Raw genomic sequence first — 22,516 nt, 5'->3', positions numbered from 1 at the left:
TTATTATTATTATTATTTTTTTTTTTTCATTTTCCTTTTCAAATACAAATTTAGTCATCCTGACAGGAAAAGCACAATAATTAGACTCCACAGCCCTCTGTAAGCAGCCATTTGTCATGACATTGGCCTCTGTACTCCGGATACACTCAGGAAGTCAGAAATGGACTTGGCTGGAGCCATTCCACATGCGATTGTCCGCAAAATTGTACACAAACTTTAATTCCAAGATTCTTGGAGTGATGCTGCATTCTTGCATTTATAAGCCTGCCTGTGGTCGCACATGATTTTTTTTTTTTTTTTCGCCCAAAGCAAGAACCTCTCACATTGCCATTTTTTTGGTGAGAGCTCAGTGGTGACCTGGTTGTCCTCAGTTTTTGGTTAAAAAAAGAAAAAAAAATATCCATTAGCCCAAATTTGATGTTTTCGCCGACCATCATAATTTTTTTTTTCTTTTTGTTTTCCTATGATGAAAAAAAATGTCTTTGGGTCGCAGTGCAACTGAAATGTTACCCCAAATTGTAGTCAATGGTTGGTGTGGATCCCTAGGCTTAACTTAATGTGATTGCTGCATTACGGGGCAAAAATATTTGTACCGATTCTGTTTTTTATTTTATTTTTTCTTGTAAAAAATAATTTTGACTTGCGTTATTCTGGTTAAAGGGTAGAAGTTGCCGGAACACTTGTCGGGGGAGGGGGGGGGGGGGATTTGACTTTTATTTAGTCAGCTGTAGATGGTTATTCGTGATTTGATTTTCCTAAAGATGAAAGGACGGATCTATCTACTAATCTTCCTCAAAACTGAGGAAACGGTGGTACTTTTTACAGTGCTTTTATGGTGCGGCTTTAATTTTGGGTCGTTCCTAATCTTCCCAGCAGTAATCTATTGCAGATGGCCGCTGGCTTCAATGGAAAAAACAATCATGTTCCTTGATAGCATCAGTGTCAAGTGTCCATCTGCTGGAGTAATTTTCCTACTAATATTTGCTATGCTGATCGGTCACACAGTCATCATCTTCACCGCAATTTTCACAGATGTCATTCTTTTCCATCCAATCTTCCAACGGTCTTCTAAAAAAAAAAAAAACACGCAACAGTGATGAGCCTTAAAGAGGTTGTCTGGGCAAAATGGAAAATTCACCGGTGGCTTCGAGCAGTAAGAAATTAGTCATACTCAGTTACTGGCACCTACTTGGATCCATCTTGGGTCGTTCCATGGTCTGCACTTATAGATGAAGAGGTGACATCACCAGATCGCCAGCAGCAGAACCGCTGCGGTCTGTGATTGGCTGCAGCGGTCAGCTGAAGATTACTTCATTATGTTCATGTATGGGTTTCCACCAGTTGTAACCAATCTGTGGTCCAATAGCATTCATTTTTTCCTGTGGCAATTGTTTATAGCCTGGTTAGACAGACTGACCATGCTTACGATTCGCACAAAAGCGTCAGTAATAGATCGTTCTATGCACATAGGCTGCCATTTTTCTTGCCAGCATGTGTTAGGGTTTCCTTTTTTACTTAACTTTTGTTGTGCAATCTTCATTCCTTGAATCCATTTTAGACTTTTCTCTTGTGGGAGTGTCTATCCCAGTAATATAGGCTGGATGTGAGGTCTGGGTGTATGCAGGATGCTGATGTCTTCATTAATAATTTTATTTCTATAGCTCCAACATATTCCGCAGCACTTGACATTTTAGAGGGGACTTGTACAGACAATAAAATACATTACAGAATAGTCATAATCACATAGATCAACAGATATCAAGAGGAGTGAGGACCCTGCTTACAAGCTCACAATCTGATAGCTCATATATTGACACAGCTTCTATCCTGCACTGCTTTCCTTCTTTTATGTTGCCAGTTTTCTCTGCCCTCCCTGACACTGTTCATGCTTTCACCTCTCTCCACAGCTTCTATCCTGCACTGCTTTCCTTATTTTCTGTTGTCCGTTTTCTCTGCCCTCCCTGATACTGTTCATGCTTTCTCCTCTCTCCACAGATGTGTACAAAAACAAACCCCCTTCCTTCTGTTAGTTCTAATACTGAGAGAAGGGATAGGCGAACAATGTATAAGTTTGCAAATGAACAATGATAATAAAAAATCACTCTTAAGGTAGGAGTTGCACTCGGTTTTTGAGGGGGAATACAAAAAGACGGCAGTTTTCGAAATGATGCATGATAATGAGGGGACCCTGTTACAGGTTTGTCAATGGGGCCCCGCTCCTAAGCTACGCCCCTGCCTTTAACTACCCATCAGACACCAGGACAGGCTTTATTTACGTCAGGAGCGTTCAGGCTTGGACTTCGTACAGTCTATTGCGGGGAGCCGTTGTGTAGTCACGTGCTGATATCTAGGAATCTGTACTATAGTCCTGTCTGGTTGTTTCCGCCCCTGATTGATGATTACTTTTAAGAACACGTATTTGTGGTATTTTTTTGCACTTTTTTTTGCATATTGTCATATTTATTCTCTGCAGTTGCTTGTATGCCAGGTTTGATTTGTGGCCGGGGATCTGCCCCGTGCACATCCAGCAGGGCCCATTACTGGAGTTAGGACTTTGCCCCCATTGCTGCGGAGAATTCATGCTTTCAGTATAGTTTACCCTCATGTATATGCTCGCTGCTTCTGCCTGACACTGTGCTGACTCTTCCTGACTCCCCGCGTTCTGGACACATGTAGGGTCCCGCTGATGGACGCCTTCAGTGATGAGGTAACATGTTAGGTCACCAGTTTGCTTTTCGAGGAGGGTAAAGGCAATAATGCCAGTATCCGGGTTCCTGTTGTAATCTCCCATGTTCCATGTGCCAATCCCGCAGCCACAATACTAGTCTGGGAAAGGGTTGGCGAGTTGTAGTACCATGTTGACAATCTGATTGCTGGGGACGTCTTCAATTATCTGTAATTTGTAGGGATCCGGCAGCAAGTGTTGAATTTCCCCTGGAGCGCCACCGCTGGGGACATGAAGCATTGCGCGGTGCAAAATCAATGGGGTGATCATGCCAGCCACACTCTATAGACACTACGGGCAATAGATGGGGCCAAGAATGGCCGAAAACCCTCTACTGACTAATGTTCAGGAATGACCGAGCCTAATGATCCGGCAACTATTGAGCCATGGAAGAGGGAGAGTGATGAGCAGTGGTGTGACCGGCATTGTCGGAGATAACCTCGGACTTATGGGTTTTGGATCTTTTATGGAGGTCCTGTAAGGGGGCCGGGAAGGACCATCGGGTGCCGTGCGTATTGTCTGGTCTATCGGCGTGCTTCTTGTGTACGGCTGTTCTCATAGGTTGTAGTTGTTGTGGCTGACCACTTGCGTCTATGCCTTGCTCTTTTCTGGACCATCTTGAGTAATGCACCCTAATTTTGACCATCTGGAGTAATGCACCCTAATTTTGACCTTCTTGAGTAATGCACCTGCTCTTTTCTGGACCATCTTGAGTAATGCACCCTAATTTTGACCTTCTTGAGTAATGCACCTGCTCTTTTCTGGACCATCTTGAGTAACGCATCCTCCTTTTCTGTAGCCTCCTGAGTAATGCACTCGTCTTTCCAGACCTTTTTTAGTAACACATCCTCCTAGGTGGACCACCTTGGACTGTTCTTGTGTCCTTATCCTTGACAAATCAATGTGCCCCCATTTGTTTGTCCCCGGTTGAGGGGATGTGTAGCTCTTTGTGGTTGCAGGCATTTTGTTCTGTGCAGTGAATATTGATCACTTGCTTGGCTTTAAGTGTCAACAAGCCGCAGATGCCTGGCCCAGCGTGTTCATACCTCCAGCGAGAGCTTGAGGACGGGCCAAACACACTATTGTTTCTGTTCGCCTTGGAGTCCATCCAGCAGCTTAATATTTGCAGATATGTATAATAGCAACTTGCAACCATTTCCTCTCCTGCCAAACATTGCAAAGCCACAGGTCACAAACTAATTAGATGACTTCGAGGTTGTCAGCTACAACCACATCCAAAACCAAGGATGAGTCGTGTTTATGTGCTGCGTGGAAGCAGCTTGACTAAGGTCACCATGGAGTCCAGAGCATCGCAGAGCTCTTACATGTTTTCTCTGTAAACTGTCTCTCGTTCATGGCGGAGCCAGAATCTCCCACAGGTGTCAGGTTGAATGTTCCGGATCTGTAGCCAGATTGTTGGGTGGTGGCTTCAAAAAAATACTCGTGTGTTTCTAGTTTCCAAGATAAACTAGTGGTTGCACATGACAGTTCCTCCAAGAATGTCTTGAGTTTACTCTTCATTGTCGTCCTTCCTCTTTTTGCAGAGTACATCCTGGAGGAAGCTGAAGAACATGGTCCACTGGTCACCGTTTGTGGTGTCCTTCAAGAAGTACTATCCATGGGTCCAGCTAGCAGGACATGCAGGTACGCTTCTTGGGTGCTTCCATTTCTTGAAGAAATTTGCTTTTTTTTTTTTTTTTTTGTAAGCATAGTCTTTTGGAATTGAGATCTATAAAATGGCTCGATATTGGTTGTCCAGTGTCTTTCTTCCGCATCGGGACGTGAGCATCTCCAATTACTTTGTGCCTATACGAATCTGCCAGGACGAAGGTATCATGTAGATTAAGACTCTACCTGCCGATTATGCATGTGTCCCAGCAGCTAGGCCCAGCGTAGTTGGGTGGCGAGTGGCGATGGACAACTCCTAACCCATTGGATTGGTGTCTGAATCCACTCAATTCGACGTCACCAGTTGACCTTCTCGTGTATTGGGCTGTCCCAAGTTTCCCAAGTTGATGAAGAAGGATCAGGCTGGTTGAATGACCTGTCTGATTCTGAGCATTGTTTATTTTAACCAGATTTTTTTCCCCTGTAAATCATAAAGAAGTTGATCTGAGTCGTAGATTAGCCGTAGCTATACAAACACACCTGGTGTGTCATAAGTAAAGATCTGCACACAGCCCCTCTGCCTGTAATAAAACCATTTCTAGGAAGCGCTGAGACACATCTGCCAAGGGTGGAGAATACTATAATAATTCTCTATATTTTTTCCTGTAGGTAACTTCAAAGCTGGAGAATACGGAAAAATCCTGAAGAAGTTCTGCCAGTGCGAGCAGCAATGTTTAGAGTGGTTAAATCGAGACTCCTTACGACCGTTCGTCCCCGGATATTACGGGGTGGTCGAAAAGGAAGGCGAGACGTACAACCAAATGGAGGATCTTCTCTCCGAGTTTGAGTCTCCTTCCATCATGGACTGTAAAATGGGTGTTCGGTGAGTGGTGCAAAATGTGGATTGGATTGACTGTAGAAAAAGCGGAGTTGTCCTTAAAGGGGTAGTATGATTAATGCGAGACCTCGCCTATCCAAAGGATGGGTAATAAATTCAATAGGGAAATGATCGAATATGGACACCGCTGCTCCAATCTTTGTCTATGTGCAGCACTCCTGTAGACCATTGTGGTGCATTTGGGGCACTCTGAGCTTCACTTTCAGGTTTGATGAGGGTCCCAATGGTGGGATCTCCAATGTTCAGCAAGTGATCGCCCATCATGTAGATTTAATTCTGTACAGGGCAGATACTTCCATATATTTGCTATTAAGACCAAGTTCATAAACTCTCGATATATATGGCCGATTGGACAGTTCTGTCTTCTCTCCATGAGCAGTAGATCTTGGATGAAAGGGTGTCAATATTTAGCGCCCTTAGTGTTGGGGCATCTTTCAGATGCTTCTGACGTTTGTGGTCATTATACCATAGAACTATCTAATAATAACAATTCAATGTTTTCTTTCTTCAGGACATATCTAGAAGAAGAACTGGTGAAGGCTCGGGAGAAGCCCAAGCTCAGAAAGGACATGTATGAGAAGATGATCGCTGTCGAGCCCGACGCACCTACGGAGGAGGAGCACAGACAAGGGGCCGTCCTGAAGCCCAGATATATGCAATGGCGGGAGACCCTTAGTTCTACCGCAACCTTGGGCTTTAGAATAGAGGGAATCAAGGTGAACAAAATCTTTATCTGAACAGGGTGACTTTGAGAATGGGTTTTCTAGATTGAACATTCTTGAGATTCCCACATGGAAACTAAGGGGCCCCAAACATTTTAGGTAACGATCAGACTAATTATGATTAGGCTGATCGTTCGTCCGACAGCCATTTCGTCCAACCCTCCAACGCACAGGAGTTCTCGCTCTACTGAGTCCTCTGACAGCGGCTTATCTCTGAAATGACAAAAGGATCAGCGGTCCAAAATCAGAGATGTGGGATCCTTATCTGCCCCAACATCATCTGTTGGGGGGCCCCCATACACTATAGACTATAAAGGCACAGATGATTGGCCTCGGGGAGACCAAAACATCCAACACCGCGGAGACACCATCACGTGTTTCTCAACGCAGTGATTCCAGAACACTGCCCCCATCCCTTATGGGAAATATGCAGATGCATGTAAAGAAGCTGCGGAGACACCATCACGTGTTTCTCGACGCAAGCAGTGAATAGCCAGGCCTTTCCCCGGGAAGGAACAACCACGGGAAGGGCAGCATCCTATGAAGGAAAGCCACCTATGCCAAGCATGGTATCCATCCACAGACAGCTGTTTCGGGGTTTTGGTCTCCCCGAGGCCAATCATCTGTGCCTTTTATAGCCTTTTTACTAGGCACTGCTCCTAATAGCCAGATTCCTACTCCACACTGATGAGGGGCAAAAACCCCGAAACAGCTGTCTGTGGATGGATACCATGCTTGGCATAGGTGGCTTTCCTTCATAGGATGCTGCCCTTCCCGTGGTTGTTCCTTCCCGGGGATACACTATAGACTAACATTGGTCAAACCTGCTGATATCGATGGGCTTAGCTGATATTATGGGGACCTGTAGAATAATTGTCACTGATTCCTGGGTGAAGAAACAAACGCTGAAGGATTCCATTAAAGACTACACAATGGCCCTGTATTATATGGGGTCACCTTCAAGAACGAGGCTTCTCCGGATTAATTGGAATTTGCAGTTTTTGTGCAGAATCTCGGGGCTTTAGCATTATGTAACTGATTAGTATTTTTTATTACGTGACATGAGTAGGTACCAGAGTCGTGTAAACTGCAGTCTGCACACAGAAGATATTGTATTGTTAACCCCTTCTCACCGCGGCCAATCAATGTTTGTCTTTTTATTTATTTTTTTCTTTGCCTTTTCCCAAGAATCATAACTTTAAAAAAAAATAAATAAAAAATTCCAGACAACCTAGCCACACAAGAGCTCGATTTTCGAATTGAAGTTTTCATTTTACCATATAATGTGCTGAAAAAGTGGGGAAAAAATGCAATATCGCCATTGGTTTTTGGGGTTTTGCTTTTACCACGTTCATTGTGCAGTAACAATGATCTCTTAACACAATTCTCCAGATCGGGACGATTACAGCGATACCAAACTCGTATAGTTTTTATATTTAAGTGCATGTAAACAACAAAAATACGGGGAAAAAAAAATATGTTTTTGGCTCCAGTTTTTGAGAAAATCCATTCCGGCTTATTTGCTTACATCATTTATTGTATGGGTTAACTAAATTTATATTTTGACAGATTGGACTTTTATGAATACCAGACATGTCTCTCATATATAATATAATCTAATAAAAAATAAATACATAAATAAATAAAAATATATAATATATAGTGTGTGTGTGTGTGTGTGTGTGTATATATATATATATATGTATATGTGTATATATATATATATATATATATATATATATATATATATATATATGTATATGTGTATATATATATATGTGTATATATATGTACAGTATATGTATGTGTGTGTGTATATATATATATATATATATATATATATATATATATATATATATATATATATATATATATATATATATATATATATATATATATATAAAACCGGGGCCACGTACACTTTGCCAACCAGTCCATTTTAATCTCCCGCTTCTTACACCCGAACCCGATGTAATCTTACATCCTACATAAGGAAGGGGTTAAGGAGGGCCCTTCTGCTGTCCTGTTTTAGCAATTTTTTCATGAAATAAGTTTTGGATAATCTTTTTGTTACTGTTCTGCTTTGAGTAGTCGCTCTGTTATTCTCCCCTTTAAAAAAAAAAAAAAGGAATAAAATGATTGGTTGTTATCAAGAGGGTGTGTTCTACACAACCTGTTTCTCAGCACTGATTGGATAATATCACAGTATGGAAAGACACACCCACAATAGGTAACGCCCAGGAGGAACAACTGAGGGCTGGCACAAAGGATTGTTTAAAAAAAATCAAAACGGTAATAGGTCTGATAGATTTTAATGACACTTGGGTCTGTATACAGAGAATGAAAGTTATTCCACCGCACTGATTTTGCGGAAACTTAAAAAACCAGTGTGGTGAGGAGGACTAGTCGTCGGCTAAACCCTTTTTCGGCGGATCGATATCTGAAGTGTATGTCCAGCCTTAGTATCGGTGACCTGATGTCCCCCGTTAATATCTGATTCCAGAGAGCAGATGGGACCTGTGACACAAACTTCAAGAAGACCAAACACCGGGAGCAGGTGATGAGAGCGCTAGAAGATTTTGTGGAGGGCAATAAGAACATTCTGGTGAGTAGCAGGAAATCAAGTGAGACGTGGTATCGCCATACACCTTAGAGGGGTTGTCCACCTTTGGGCGTTTTTTTTTTTTTTTTTTTTAAGTGCTTGCATTTGTGGCTATATTCATTTTTACATTTACGTTCCATTGAAGGGTTTGCACCGTTTGCCTTCTATAGCCTCCGTGTGTTGCACTGTCTATTGCTGGCTCAGATCCTATCCCAATGTGTGGTAGATGTAATAATAATATTAGCAAATTCTTCCAATTAGAAATGTGGTACAGTTCTCCTGATTCGCTATGTCGTTTTCCCCATGTGCAGGACATTGCAGTAGCTTAGGTATCCATGGTTACAACTACTAGCAACTAACTGTCACTATATGAGTGGTCGTAACCATGGATACCTAAGCTGCAGCAATGCCCTGCACATGGGTTAAGTGACAAGGCTAATCAGAAGAACTATACTACATTTCTAATTGGAGGTATTTCTAATATTTTGTCATTACACCTACTACATGTTGAGACAAGATCTTGCAGTTGGTAATACCGATTTATCTCCTGCCAGTGAGCTCATTCTGAGGGTCTGACAGGCAGTTTTCCATTTATTTACCTCCCTTTTCCTGAGCATTCAGCTGATTTATGAGCCCAGACCACATCAAGGTTGAAAGCGCGGGGAAACAAACCAAATTGAAAAACTAGTTTTTAGTCCCCAAATACATGTATTAAAGTTTTTTTTTTTTTAAAGTCCCCAAAGGTGGACAACCCCTTTAAGAATATGCCACTTCCTATACTACGCGCTGATAAACTGTAGGTAAAGGTCAGCAGAGATTATTTCTCAGTATTTTCCCATTTTTGTTTTTTCAGAGAAACTACTTGACGAGGTTGAAAGAGCTTCGCATCGAACTGGAAAAGTCAGAGTTTTTCAAGCAACATGAGGTATTAACGCCTTTATCTTCTACCCACATGAAAGGTTTAAGTGTTGTCCAGGGGATATAAAAATATGGCTGTTTTCTTTCAGAACCCAAGCATTGTGTGTACGGCATTGCAGCTCAGCTCCATTCACTTCAGTAGGGGCTGAGTTGCAATACCAGATCCAACCAGTGGTCAGGGGTGGTGCTGCTTGTGGAAGAAAGCAGCCATGTTTCAATAATTCTGGACAAACCCCTTTAAAGCCGGACACAGGGCTGGACTGCCGCCGTTGCCTTGTACTTTCGGGGTACTCTACTCCTATGGTCGGGAGAGAGATGGATGTGGTACTATTCATTGAAACCAGATCGTTAAAGGGAACCATTGAGTGTGAAAATGCTGTTCAATCGACTAGTGTAATGTTATAAAGCAGGATGATGTATAGTTTTGTGGGGAAAAGATTCAGTAGAACTTGTAGTTTTACTCATTGAAATCCCTGCTCATTTTAGCTTTAGGAGTCCAGTGGGCGGAGTCATTAAATGACTCGCATGAGCAGGCATACGTACAGACATGGCAGTCAATCAGCGCTTTCATAACATGCCGCTCTCCAATATGATTGCAAATTTGCCGTCACAGGTTCTAATTAAAGGGATATGCTGCAAATATCTGTAGACTGGATATCATCGGCCCCGCACACCTCCCAATGCGGAGGTGAGAGAAGCTGGAGTATCCCTTTAATGACTTCCTGCAAGAGGTGACTTCCACAGCACTTCTGACTACACACTTGCTCTAGGGTGGTCTCTCTATAGAGATGCAAACTGTCTTAAAATTTTCAGAAACTATTCCGGCATATTTGCAGTTGTCCTGGTCCAAAAAAGGGTGGAGGTTAAGTAGCTGTTGTCCAAAAGTGAGTGGTCCTATCTCTTTTTGGATATTTCACGGGACAAGACTTAATGCAATATGATTTAAAAAAACACCTCACTCATCCTCCCCCGGTCCAACACGGAGTCCCTCTTCTGCTCCTGGTCTCCGTTATTGTCTACAGTGCTGCAGCGGCTCTTGCCATTTCCTCGGGCACAGCCAGTGAGCTCACCGATTGGCTGCATCGCTGTCAATGTGATATATTCACAAAATTTGCTCTATATTATTTCTCAAATGTCCCACATAGATAGGGAACACTGTACCAAAACAACAAACTATATCACTAAAGGTGTGACCACAAGATATAAACTGACCTAACCATGGTACAATATAAAATCATATTTATTAAAGTAATCTTAAAAAAACAACATATAATTTATGACAGACAAGGGTACTGGAACCACAAAAAAAAAAAAGGGGACATCTCTACCATAGGTTATCCCAAAACAATGGACTGACTAATACAATGAATACATGTCATGTATCACAGGGATATAATGCCAATATATACAACATAATAAGCCAAAGGTGCACATGCCTGCCTGGCTATAAACATTATCATAACTGGGTAGCTAAATGCTAGTCCTCCTGAAGAAGCGGTGTGAAACGCGCGTCGGGGCAGAGGGACGCCGAGGTTTATCCCCATGTGGCTGACTATAAGGTATAGTCTTCTATAATCTGGATATTCTTGCCTGTGTATGAGGGTGCATGGCTTACCGGGAAACTAGGAGGATTAGCATTTAGCTACCCAGTTATGATAATGTTTATAGCCAGGCAGGCATGTGCACCTTTGGCTTATTATGTTGTATATATTGGCATTATATCCCTGTGATACATGACATGTATTCATTGTATTAGTCAGTCCATTGTTTTGGGATAACCTATGGTAGAGATGTCCCTTTTTTTTTTTTGTGGTTCCAGTACCCTTGTCTGTCATAAATTATATGTTGTTTTTTAAGATTACTTTAATAAATATGATTTTATATTGTACCATGGCTGTCTATGTGATGTCAGCTCTTCAGACAATAACAGACACCTGGAGCAGCATTGGACCTAGGTATGGTGAGTAAAGCACCACTTTTTTATATACAAACTGCAGGAAGGGGATATTGGTTTTCGAAAAAAAAAGGAAAACCCTTTTAAGATGCATTTAGACCTGACGAACTTGGTCCATTAACGAGCGTCGATTCGACTATATACAAGTCATGCTCGTTTACAGGCCTGCGAGATGCTGACAGGAAAAGGGCGATTGTAGAAGGAGCATCACGTCGTCGGAGGCGAGGTGCTGACAATAACGATTTTTGTCCTTTTTGCGTGTTTTTCTGGTGATTGCCGCCATGTTTACATGTGCAGATAATCGAGAGTCCTTACATATGTGTAGCTTTTTAGCTGTTAAGTCTTCTATCGCACTCATGATGATGACTATACAGGGCCTTGTGACCTAACTCTTGCTCATCCATGTATTTCCTCAGGTGGTCGGCAGCTCCCTGCTCTTCGTCCACGACTCCTCGGAACTGGCCAAGGTTTGGATGATTGACTTTGGAAAAACCGTCCGGTTGCCGAACAAGCAGACACTAAATCACCGGGCGCCTTGGGTTGAGGGTAACCGAGAAGATGGTTACCTGTGGGGGCTCGACAACCTCATAAACATTTTCTGTGACCTGGTGCAGGACTAAGACTTGAGACTGGCACAAAGTAAAAAAAAAAACAAAAAAACAAGGCTGGACTTTTACAATTTGGGAGGAAAAAAAAAGGAAACTTTGGATTCCCGACCTCATCTCTACACAGCTGACTCTACTTCAGTCCTTTGTATTTTACCGTGTACATTAATTGTATTTTATTTATGCTTTTGTAGCCCGATAGAAACATAACACTGGAAACTGTACAGATCAGAGCTGGGAGACGACGCGCGCTCAGCTCCTTCCTTTTTATAATTTGTATATATATATTTTATTACTACTTTACAAACTGATTTTATTCTATATTTTAATGTAAATTTTTTTTTTTTTTTTTTAAAGAAAACTGTTCACTTTTAACGAGACGTGAGCATCATTGTTAATTGTATAGGTTGGCAAAATTGAGTCCAAGCAATAGTTGTATGCACCCGGTCACCTGGTTGTACCTACACCCATCACTTTGGTGCCTTAGATTCACCTGATTGTACCTACACCCATCACTTTGGTGCCTTAGATTTACCCTAAAGGGATTGAGGTGTAATACCAGAAATGGCCCAATGACTGGGATGGCGCCGTTTCTACAGGAAGGAAAGTAGAGTTGCTTTTCTAATCGTTGACAACCCTTTTAAGGTCAAAGGCGTTGTATGGGTTTTTTTTTTTTGGTTTTTTTTAAATGTCCACAAAGCAGGGTATGAGATAAAAAAAAAAAAAAAACACAAAAAACAACTATTACCTGTCAAATCCACTGCGCTTTAGGGATGTGGTTACTGGGACGGCTGCAGCCAGTATGACACCAGTAATTGCCTACTGCGGCCATGTGGGATTTTTCCGCACATCCTCACTGCAGGACACAACTGAGATCCTTCGGAACAGGAACCGATTTGGGACTAACTAGCGATGAGCGTAAGTGCTCGTTACTCGACTATTGCAGGTGATCGAGTGTCATGTTCGAGTCCCTGCGGCCGCATGTTTCTCAGCTGATGGACAGCCACAAAACCTGCGAGGATTACCCGTGTTTCTCAGGATATCCCCATGTTTTGTAGCTAACGGGCGTGAAACATTCATCCGAGGGAACGCTAAGGCTGGGATCACACATGCGAGAAACACGTCCGTGCCTCGCATGTGAAATCCAAGCTCTGGCGCCGGCACTCAAGAGCAAAGCGTGCGGCTCCATGTGTTGCTATGCGGCCCCACGCTCCGCTCCGAAGTGCCGGCGCCAGAGCTTGGATTTCACATGCGAGACTCGGACGTGTTTCTCACATGTGTGATCCCGGCCTAACATGTCAATCCAACACCCGCAATAGTCGAGTAACGAACCCTTGCGCTCATCACTAACTTAACCAAATCTGCAACAAACCCCCTCTGCGACGAACCTGCAGATATTACATCCATTTGTTCTGCCGTTTTTTCGCCTTTTCGATTTCACCCTTGGAATCGGTAAATCCGTAGCAAAATCTGCAACTAATCCTCATATGAGACATGTGGATTTTGACCGATTTCTCTTTTTTTTTTTTAATTTTCTCAATTTTTCTTTGTGGCCAATTTTTCCTGAAAAAAATAAATCCTAGACAAATCCCTCTTTAGGTTTATGCATCCATTTTTTTTTTAGCTGCTTGGAAACTGGACAGACTGTTCCTATTGATGTTAATGGTGTCGTCCTTTTAGGACCTAATAAAAAGAAAAAGTTGCATAGGCCGGGCCTGTATAATATAGGGGGATGTATTTTTTGCCTTTGACATTAGTTACTGCAGCTAAAAATTGCCGAAGGTGACAAACCTACAGTTTAATCTGGGGGTGACTGTTTCCTGTTTCTTCTTTATTCAAGGGGGTAGTAAAGCTGCTACTTAAAGGGATTTTGGGGGGGGATTTTTCAAATGTGGGGAAAAGTGTAGGAAATGTTATAAAAGAAAGGATTAGTTATCGCTTTATATGCCGCACCGCTCCAGCAATGATCACAGCCTATCCGTCAGTTATGTGACTGATTGACGGGACGTCGTCACTGCTGGATTTAAAGGGAAACTAAAGCTTATTTTGTTAATTTATACACTTTTTGCTTTTAAAAAAAGTTTCAAAAAACCCTCTTAGGCCATGCTTTCCAACATGATGAGGGGTTCTCCAGAAGACCGCAATAACAAAGGTATTGGGGAGATGTGGAAAAAAGTCTTGTCTAAGGTTGAGTTCGCACCTTGTGTATTTGGTGCTGATTTTTCACCGCTTAATTGCGTGTTGCATTTGGATTTTTTAATTTTTTTGCAATGGAAAAGGTAGGATCTACGTGTGGAAGCTAAAACTCATCCGCTTTTTTTTTTACCGTGTGAATTTTGGGTGCGTAAATTCAGCACCAAATACAAGATGTGTGGACCATAGCTTTGAAAGGTTGCTGAGCTGCAATACCGAACACAACCTGCAGACAGGTGTGTCACTGTTTTTGGAAGAAAGTCTTTATTTTTTTTTTTATTTTTTTTTTTTTTTTGTAACCCTTGCCAACCATGAATTCTTGGATTCATATATTTTTTTTTTTTTTTTTTTGGGGGGGGGGGGGGGGAATGATTTCCCTAATTCTCACTGATTGGAAATACATACCCCCCCAAAATCTGCAGTGGAATAACAGCACATAGGTGGTAAGTGGTCAATATCAAACACGCGAATGGGCATCCCCAAAATAGTGAAACACTCGCCCATATTATGTTAAAAATTTCCATCTTTCTTCATAATTTAGGGCAGATTTCTATGTGAACCGCGGTCGTTGAGGAGTACAGGGACTACTAATATCTGTGATGTCATACCTAGCAATAACATTGATACTGAGCGAAATGTAAGAAATGGGTTCCTGGGTTGACTAGTAGAATATTTTTTTATTTTTTTTATTCCTCTTTAGCCCAAATGACTTATTTTTACATCATTCCTGTACAATATTTGGAATATGGTTCTTTTTTTATAATAAATAAGACCTTTAAAAAGGAAGTGGATCTGGTTTACTGGTGACGTCCTCGGGGATGAATGTTCTATTAGAGCGAGCGGAGCAATGAGAAAGCAGAACGGGACGCGAAAAGTACAATCCAAAATAGCCTCCTGTCGCCACATCCCACCGTGCCTGGCCAGTGATCGGAAACTAACTGCAAAGTGCTCTTCATTTCCAGTAGATCCGAAATGTCACGATTTTATAGAACACAATACGATATAAATTTACTCTCAGATAAGACAGATGGTGGGGTAACGTAGACCACAAGGATCTGTACAAGGAGCAGTGGGGACCACAAGGATTTGTACAAGGAGCGTGGGGTCCACAAGGATCTGTACAAGTAGCATGGGGACCACAAGGCTTTGTACAGGGAGCATGGGGACCACAAGGATCTGTACAGGGAGCATGGGGACCACAAGGATCTGTACAAGTAGCATGGGGACCACAAAGCTTTGTACAGGGAGCATGGGGACCACAAGGATCTGTACAAGTAGCATGGGGATCAAAAGGATTTGTACAAGGAGCGTGGGGTCCACAAGGATCTGTACAAGGAGCAGCGGGGTCCACAAGGATCTGTACAAGTAGCATGGGGACCACAAGGCTTTGTACAGGGAGTATGGGGACTACAAGGATCTGTACAGGGAGCATGGGGACCACAAGGATCTGTACAGGGAGCATGGGGACAACAAGGATCTGTACAAGGAGCAGTGGGGACCACAAGGATCTGTACAAGGAGCATGGGGACCACAAGGATCAGTACCAGGAGCAGTGGGGACCACTAGGATCTGAACAAGGAGCATGGGGACCACAAGGATCTGTACAGGGAGCATGGGGACCACAAGGACCTGTACAGGGAGCATGGGGACCACAAGGACCTGTACAGGGAGCATGGGGACCACAAGGATCTGTACAGGGAGCATGGGGACCACAAGGATCTATACAGGGAGCATGGGGACCACAAGGATCTATACAGGGAGCATGGGGACCACAAAGATCTGTACAGGGAGCATGGGGACCACAAGGATCTGTACAAGGAGCAGTGGGGACCACAAGGATCTGTACAGGGAGCATGGGGACCACAAGGTTCTGTACGAGGAGAAATGGGGATCACAAGGATTTGTACAAGGAGCGTGGGGTCCACAAGGATCTGTACAAGGAGCATGGGGACCACAAGGATCTGTACAGGGAGCATGGGGACCACAAGGATCTGTACAGGGAGCATGGGGACAACAAGGATCTGTACAAGGAGCAGTGGGGACCACAAGGATCTGTACAAGGAGCATGGGGACCACAAGGATCAGTACCAGGAGCAGTGGGGACCACTAGGATCTGAACAAGGAGCATGGGGACCACAAGGATCTGTACAGGGAGCATGGGGACCACAAGGATCTGTACAGGGAGCATGGGGACCACAAGGATCTATACAGGGAGCATGGGGACCACAAAGATCTGTACAGGGAGCATGGGGACCACAAGGAGCAGTGGGGACCACAAGGATCTGTACAAGGAGCAGTGGGGACCACAAGGATCTGTACAAGGAGCATGGGGACCACAAGGATCTGTACAGGGAGCATGGGGACCACAAGGTTCTGTACGAGGAGAAATGGGGATCACAAGGATTTGTACAAGGAGCGTGGGGTCCACAAGGATCTGTACAAGGAGCATGGGGACCACAAGAATCTGTACAGGGAGCATGGGGACCACAAGGATCTGTACAGGGAGCATGGGGACCACAAGGATCTGTACAAAGAGCAGTGGGGACCACAAGGATCTGTACAGGGAGCATGGGGACCACAAGGAGCAGTGGGAACCACAGGGATCTGTACAAGGAGCATGGGGACCACAAGGATCTGTACAAGGAGCAATGGGGACCACAAGGATCTGTACAAGGAGCAGTGGGGACCACAAGGATCTGTACAAGGATGAGTACAAGGAGCAGTGGGGACCACTAGGATCTGTACAAAGAGCAGCAGGGTCCACAAGGATCTGTTCAAGGAGCAGTGGGGACCACAAGGATCTATACAAGCAGCAGCGGGGACTACATGGATCTGTAAAGGAGCAGTATGGTTCACAAGGATCTGTACTGGGAGCAGTAGGAGCCACAAGAGTTTGTACCGGGAGCAGTAAGGGCCACAAGGATCTGTGGGAGCAGTGGGTACCACAAGGATCTGTACCAGGAGCAGTGAGGGCCACAAAGATCTGTACTGGGTGTTGTGGAGGCCACAAGAATCTACTGGGTGCAGTGGGGACTACAATGAACTGTACTGGGAGCAGTGGAGACCACAAGGATTTGTACTGGGTGCTGTGGTGGCCACAAGGAACTGTACCGGTACAGAAGGTACCACAAGAATCTATACTGGGAGCAGTAGGGAACACAGAGATCTGTACTGGAAGCAGTAGGGGCAGCAAAAATCTGTGGTGGCTACAAGGATCTGTACCAGGAGCAGTAGGGAACACAAGGATCTGTGCTGGAGGCAGTGGGGACCACAAGGATTTATGCTTTGAGCAGTAGGGGCTAAAATTATCTTTTCTTGGGAGCAGCAGGGGCCACAAGGATCTGTGCTGGGAGCAGTGGGGACCACAAGGATTTGTGCTTTGAGCAGTAGGGGCCACAATTATCTTTTATTGGGAGCAGCAGGGGCCACAAGGATCTGTACCAGGTGACATTAGGGGCCTCAAAGATCTGTATCGGGAGCAGCAGGGGCCGCAAAGATCAGTATTAGGACCAATTCTTTATAATCTCTTTATTAATGCAGGATAAACACTGACCTGACCATACAATATTACCGGATGATCTGGATAAGATGTCTGAATGGGGAAACACTAGGAGATTTAATGGGAACCTGTCCTGTCATTTTTAGCATGTACACTGTCCCCGATCCATTGTTGGTGCAATGTGCCTCACTAACACATCTTTTCCTCCGTTAAAATGACGCCGTAATCATGTGCAACATTCACTGCTCATTCCGTCATAGGGGTGCGCTTTTCTTTCAGTCACGGTCTCGTCATATTGTCGACGCTCACGTACTTTAAATCCGGCCCATACACAGTGAGGATCGGCTCCCCGCGAGTGTGCACTGAATGTGGGTGTGTGTGCCCAGCTTCATTAACTGTGGGCCCAGGCTTGGAGGAGTCCGACGTGCGTACTACACACCACAAGTCGGAAAGGGGTTAATGTTGATGAAAGTAAAGCACCGCGCACAGAGTAATCCTATTGCTGCATATACATTACGTGTTAGTATAGTCGGGACCACAGGAGAAGGACTTGGGGATTCTGGTAACAAGTAAGCTGAGCAGCAGCACTCAATGTCAAGCAGCAGCCGCAAAGGCAAACAAGATTTTAGGATGTATAAATATAACCGGTTCTGATCTTCGCGGCGGTCGTTGGTTTCAGACCGTCCCCATTGACAATCATTAGATGTACCTTCATGCACTTCTTATTGCGCAGCACATATCGAGGCACATTTAACTTGACACATACACCCCATTGTCGTGGAGGGAAGAAGTGAAGAGCTGCTATGAGTCGGCGGCACTGCGGTGGCGTCTCTGCTGCAGTGAATGTAGGTGACGAGACGGCAATGAACTCCGCTTTGGGCAGCCGGCATGCGGAACATGAAGGACACTTATAATTACAAGTGGAAAGTAACTCTTTCAGAAATTTCCCAATAATTATCAACGCCCTGGGGGAAACCAACGAGCCAATTTTCACAAAAAGTCAAGACTGCAGGGAACATTTACTCTTTACAAGGCATCTGCTTTCAGTGACCACTGCAGCCAATCACTAGATACTGATGTAAACTGCTAAGCCCAATGATTGGCTGCAGAGGTAATGTGATGTCACCACTGCAGCCGTATCAACAAAGGCCTGAGGCAGAAGCGTGGACTCGGTGTTACAGCGGCAGGGGGCGAGTACAGCTGACTTTGTTATTTCTATATACAGAAAGCCATCAGCGTTTTGTGTTTTTTTTTTTAAAGATGGACCACCCCTTTAACAACAATTGTGACATCTTATTGGTTAGACAGAGAAGGAACCCCCTCTTTTACCCCATGGGCTCCCTGCAGGACGATCATGGGGTGTCAAATGGTAACATGGCAGCTTATTGTACACCTTTTAGACCTAACGGTCACGCCCTGACGATGCCTTTCTCTGGTCATCTCTAGGTCGGAAAGGATCATTTCAGCAGATACGAGGAAGCTGAAAATCATTTACTGCCAGTCAGTTATCGCCGCCAGCATCCTTACATGTGACAACAATGAAAATTCCTGCAGAACTGTATGGCGTGCGGCTGCTCTAGCGGAAAGGTTTCCCTTCTCTCCTGTCATTACAGCCATTTGTATTGTACAGTGACATCCACTGCTTTTGAACGGGTGGTTTCTTTTCACCAGGATTCTGCCAGCACCATAGGTGCTAGAACTCCCCCCCCCCAAAAAAAAAAAAAAAAACACACTTACTGTAATCTGCCTCAGTGTCTTTGCTGCTGGAGACGGATTACACTTGGCATCAGACAGATGGCAAAGAGACACCTTTTGGTTGACACTTTTGAGTGATTTTTGGGGAGAGGGCGAAAGCTTCGTTTCTAAATAAAGTTATTTGCAGATTATCCCATTATCGATCAAGGTTTCTGATATAACCGCGACCTTTTAAATATATTTTGCCTTTTCGTGTGTCTGATGCTGCAGTCACTTTATCTACTGTCTTGTTTCTTGCTAATCTGCCAAATGTCTGTTACTCACTGGCTGAGACTTCCTCTGTTCTCACTTGTAAGGGGATGTGGATCATGTGTGCGTCACATTACACTGACAAGATATAGGGACGCCACTAAAAGCTGAGGTTTTTTTTTTCTCCATTTGTTGTCAGTGAATTAAAACCTTCTTAGGCCCCTTCACACATCCCCTCAAAAAAACGTAAGAATTAAATGATCCGTTTTAACAATCCATGTGGTTTTCTGTTAGCCGACTGTGTGTAAGGGTGACATCCATGTGTACATGTGCCGTCCGTGTGCCACGTACCGGAATAGAATGCAGAATAGAAATTACAGATTTTACAAGAGAGACATCACAGATCGAGAGAGAGATCAGGGAGGCAGAGAGAGATCGACTTGACTGAGAGATCGACAAGAAAGAGGAGACACGAGACGTAGAGAAACGAGACAGAGAGATACAAGATAGATATCCGTGAGATAAATAATTTGTGCCGTGCGTGTGTAGTTTACTGTACATGAATTAACCTAATAAATAAGAGAGAAAAAAATGATGTGCGGTTTCCCCATTTTGGTTAACCAGCAAAGGTAAAGCAGACAGCTGTGAGCTGATATTATCACGCTGGGAAGGTCCAATTCTGGAGCTTCGCCTTCGCTCTTCCCGATGGCCCTGATGCGGTGGCAATTGGGGTAATGGTAGTTGGGGTTGATGTCAGCTGTGAATTGTCCAAAAACATAGTTGCCATCATTTTGGTTAACCAGCAAAGGTAAAGCAGGCAGCTGTGAGCTGATATTATCACGCTGGGAAGGTCCAATTCTGGCACTTCGCCTTCGCTTTTCCTGATGGCCCTGGTGCGGTGGCAATTGGGGTAATGGTAGTTGGGGTTGATGTCAGCTGTGAATTATCCAAAAACATAGGTGACATCATTTTGGTTAACCAGCAAAGGTAAAGCAGGCAGCTGTGAGCTGATATTATCACACTGGGAAGGTCCAATTCTGGAGCTTCGCCTTCGCTCTCCCCGATGGCCCTGGTGCGGTGGCAATTGGGGTAATGGTAGTTGGGGTTGATGTCAGCTGTGAATTGTCCAAAAACATAGGTGACATCATTTTGGTTAACCAGCAAAGGTAAAGCAGGCAGCTGTGAGCTGATATTATCACGCTGGGAAGGTCCAATTCTGGCACTTCGCCTTCGCTCTTCCCGATGGCCCTGGTGCGGTGGCAATTGGGGTAATGGTAGTTGGGGTTGATGTCAGCTGTGAATTGTCCAAAAACATAGGTGACATCATTTTGGTTAACCAGCAAAGGTAAAGCAGGCAGCTGTGAGCTGATATTATCACGCTGGGAAGGTCCAATTCTGGCACTTCGCCTTCGCTCTTCCCGATGGCCCTGGTGCGGTGGCAATTGGGGTAATGGTAGTTGGGGTTGATGTCAGCTGTGAATTGTCCAAAAACATAGGTGACATAATTTTGGTTAACCAGCAAAGGTAAAGCAGGCAGCTGTGAGCTGATATTATCACGCTGGGAAGGTCCAATTCTGGCACTTCGCCTTCGCTCTTCCCGATGGCCCTGGTGCGGTGGCAATTGGGGTAATGGTAGTTGGGGTTGATGTCAGCTGTGAATTGTCCAAAAACATAGGTGACATCATGCCCTGGTGCTAGTAACGTAGATGTGTCTATCAGACAGCCCCATTACTAAACTCAGTAATTAAAAAAATTACTTTGTTTAAATATACACTCCCCGACACTTTCCCTGGTTCACCACTTTATTAAAAAATCCAACGTAGTCTTAGAAATGGAAACACGAAAAGAACATAGGCTCAAAACACAGAGAAATAAAACAAAGACACTTTCCCTTGGTCGCCACTTTATTAAAAGAAAAGTTTCCATCCAGGTCTGACATAGTCCACCAAATCTGACATAGTCCATCGAATCCTCCCATACAAAGGCTATGAACACTTCTTATGAGGCTCCATAGTCTTTCCAAACAACTACTGCCGGATCGCGCTGCGCAAGACCCGGCGATATGGATGAGCGGTAACGTTAATGATGTCAGCGCTGTTCAGAGGCGCCGAGTCTCGCGCAGCGTAACCTTGTGGTGGCTGTTTGCACGGACTATGGAGCGTCATAACGAGAGTCGATAGGCTTTGCATGGAGGATTCTATGGACTTTACTGGATTCGGTGAACTACGTCAGACCAGTGTGGGAGCTTCTCTTTTAATAAAGTGACAACAGGGGAAAAGTGTCTTTGTGTTGTTTCTCTGTGTTTTTTATGTTTTTTATTTTCAGGCTTCCATTCGCTGGACTACATTGGATTCAGTAGGATTTTATTGATTGATTTATTTTTTAATAACGTGGTGAACCAGGGAAAGTGACAGCGAGTGTTTATGTACATAAAGTATTTTTTTGTGGGTGTTTTTTCATTACTGGCCTAGTAATGAGGGAGTTTGATAGACCCCCTCTCCGTTACAAACACCAACGCTTGATGCCAGCTGCATTTTTGGACAAATCTCAGCTAACATCAACCCTAAGGGCTCCTACTCACTTGCGCCAGACTTGGATGAGTCTCGCACAGCAATACCCGGCACTGGTGCGGGCACTCAGATCGGAGCGTGCAGCCGCATAGGAATACATGCAGCCGCACGCTCCGCTCCTCTGTGCCAGGTGCAGTGCCGGGTATTGCCGTGCGAGACTCATCCGAGTCTCACGCAAGTGAGTAGGAGCCCTTAGCGCCAGAATTGGAGCATCTCACGCGATGTGCCACTTCTGGGGCATATGCGGGCTGGTATTTTTAGGCTGAGAAGCGTCCAAT

The 22,516-nt window shown here is 44.2% G+C and overlaps 1 protein-coding gene across 1 annotated transcript in view; it reads left to right on the top strand.

Moving 5' to 3' along the window:
- Positions 1-15,011, top strand: part of ITPKC (inositol-trisphosphate 3-kinase C) — a 72,419-nt gene extending 57,408 nt beyond the window's left edge. Inside the window, exons 3-8 of the mRNA XM_069746746.1 lie at positions 4,270-4,369; positions 5,003-5,216; positions 5,743-5,947; positions 8,457-8,558; positions 9,409-9,480; positions 11,844-15,011. Coding sequence (XP_069602847.1) covers positions 4,270-4,369; positions 5,003-5,216; positions 5,743-5,947; positions 8,457-8,558; positions 9,409-9,480; positions 11,844-12,047 — 897 coding nt within the window. The 3' untranslated portion in view covers positions 12,048-15,011. The remainder of the gene's footprint in view (positions 1-4,269; positions 4,370-5,002; positions 5,217-5,742; positions 5,948-8,456; positions 8,559-9,408; positions 9,481-11,843) is intronic.
- The last annotated feature ends 7,505 nt before the right edge of the window (positions 15,012-22,516 follow it).

The sequence above is a fragment of the Ranitomeya imitator genome, chromosome 2 (genome assembly GCF_032444005.1).
Source record: "Ranitomeya imitator isolate aRanImi1 chromosome 2, aRanImi1.pri, whole genome shotgun sequence".
Lineage (NCBI taxonomy): Eukaryota > Metazoa > Chordata > Amphibia > Anura > Dendrobatidae > Ranitomeya > Ranitomeya imitator.
The sequence above is the reverse complement of the archived record's forward strand: the minus strand, read 5'-3'. Positions and strand labels throughout refer to the sequence as shown.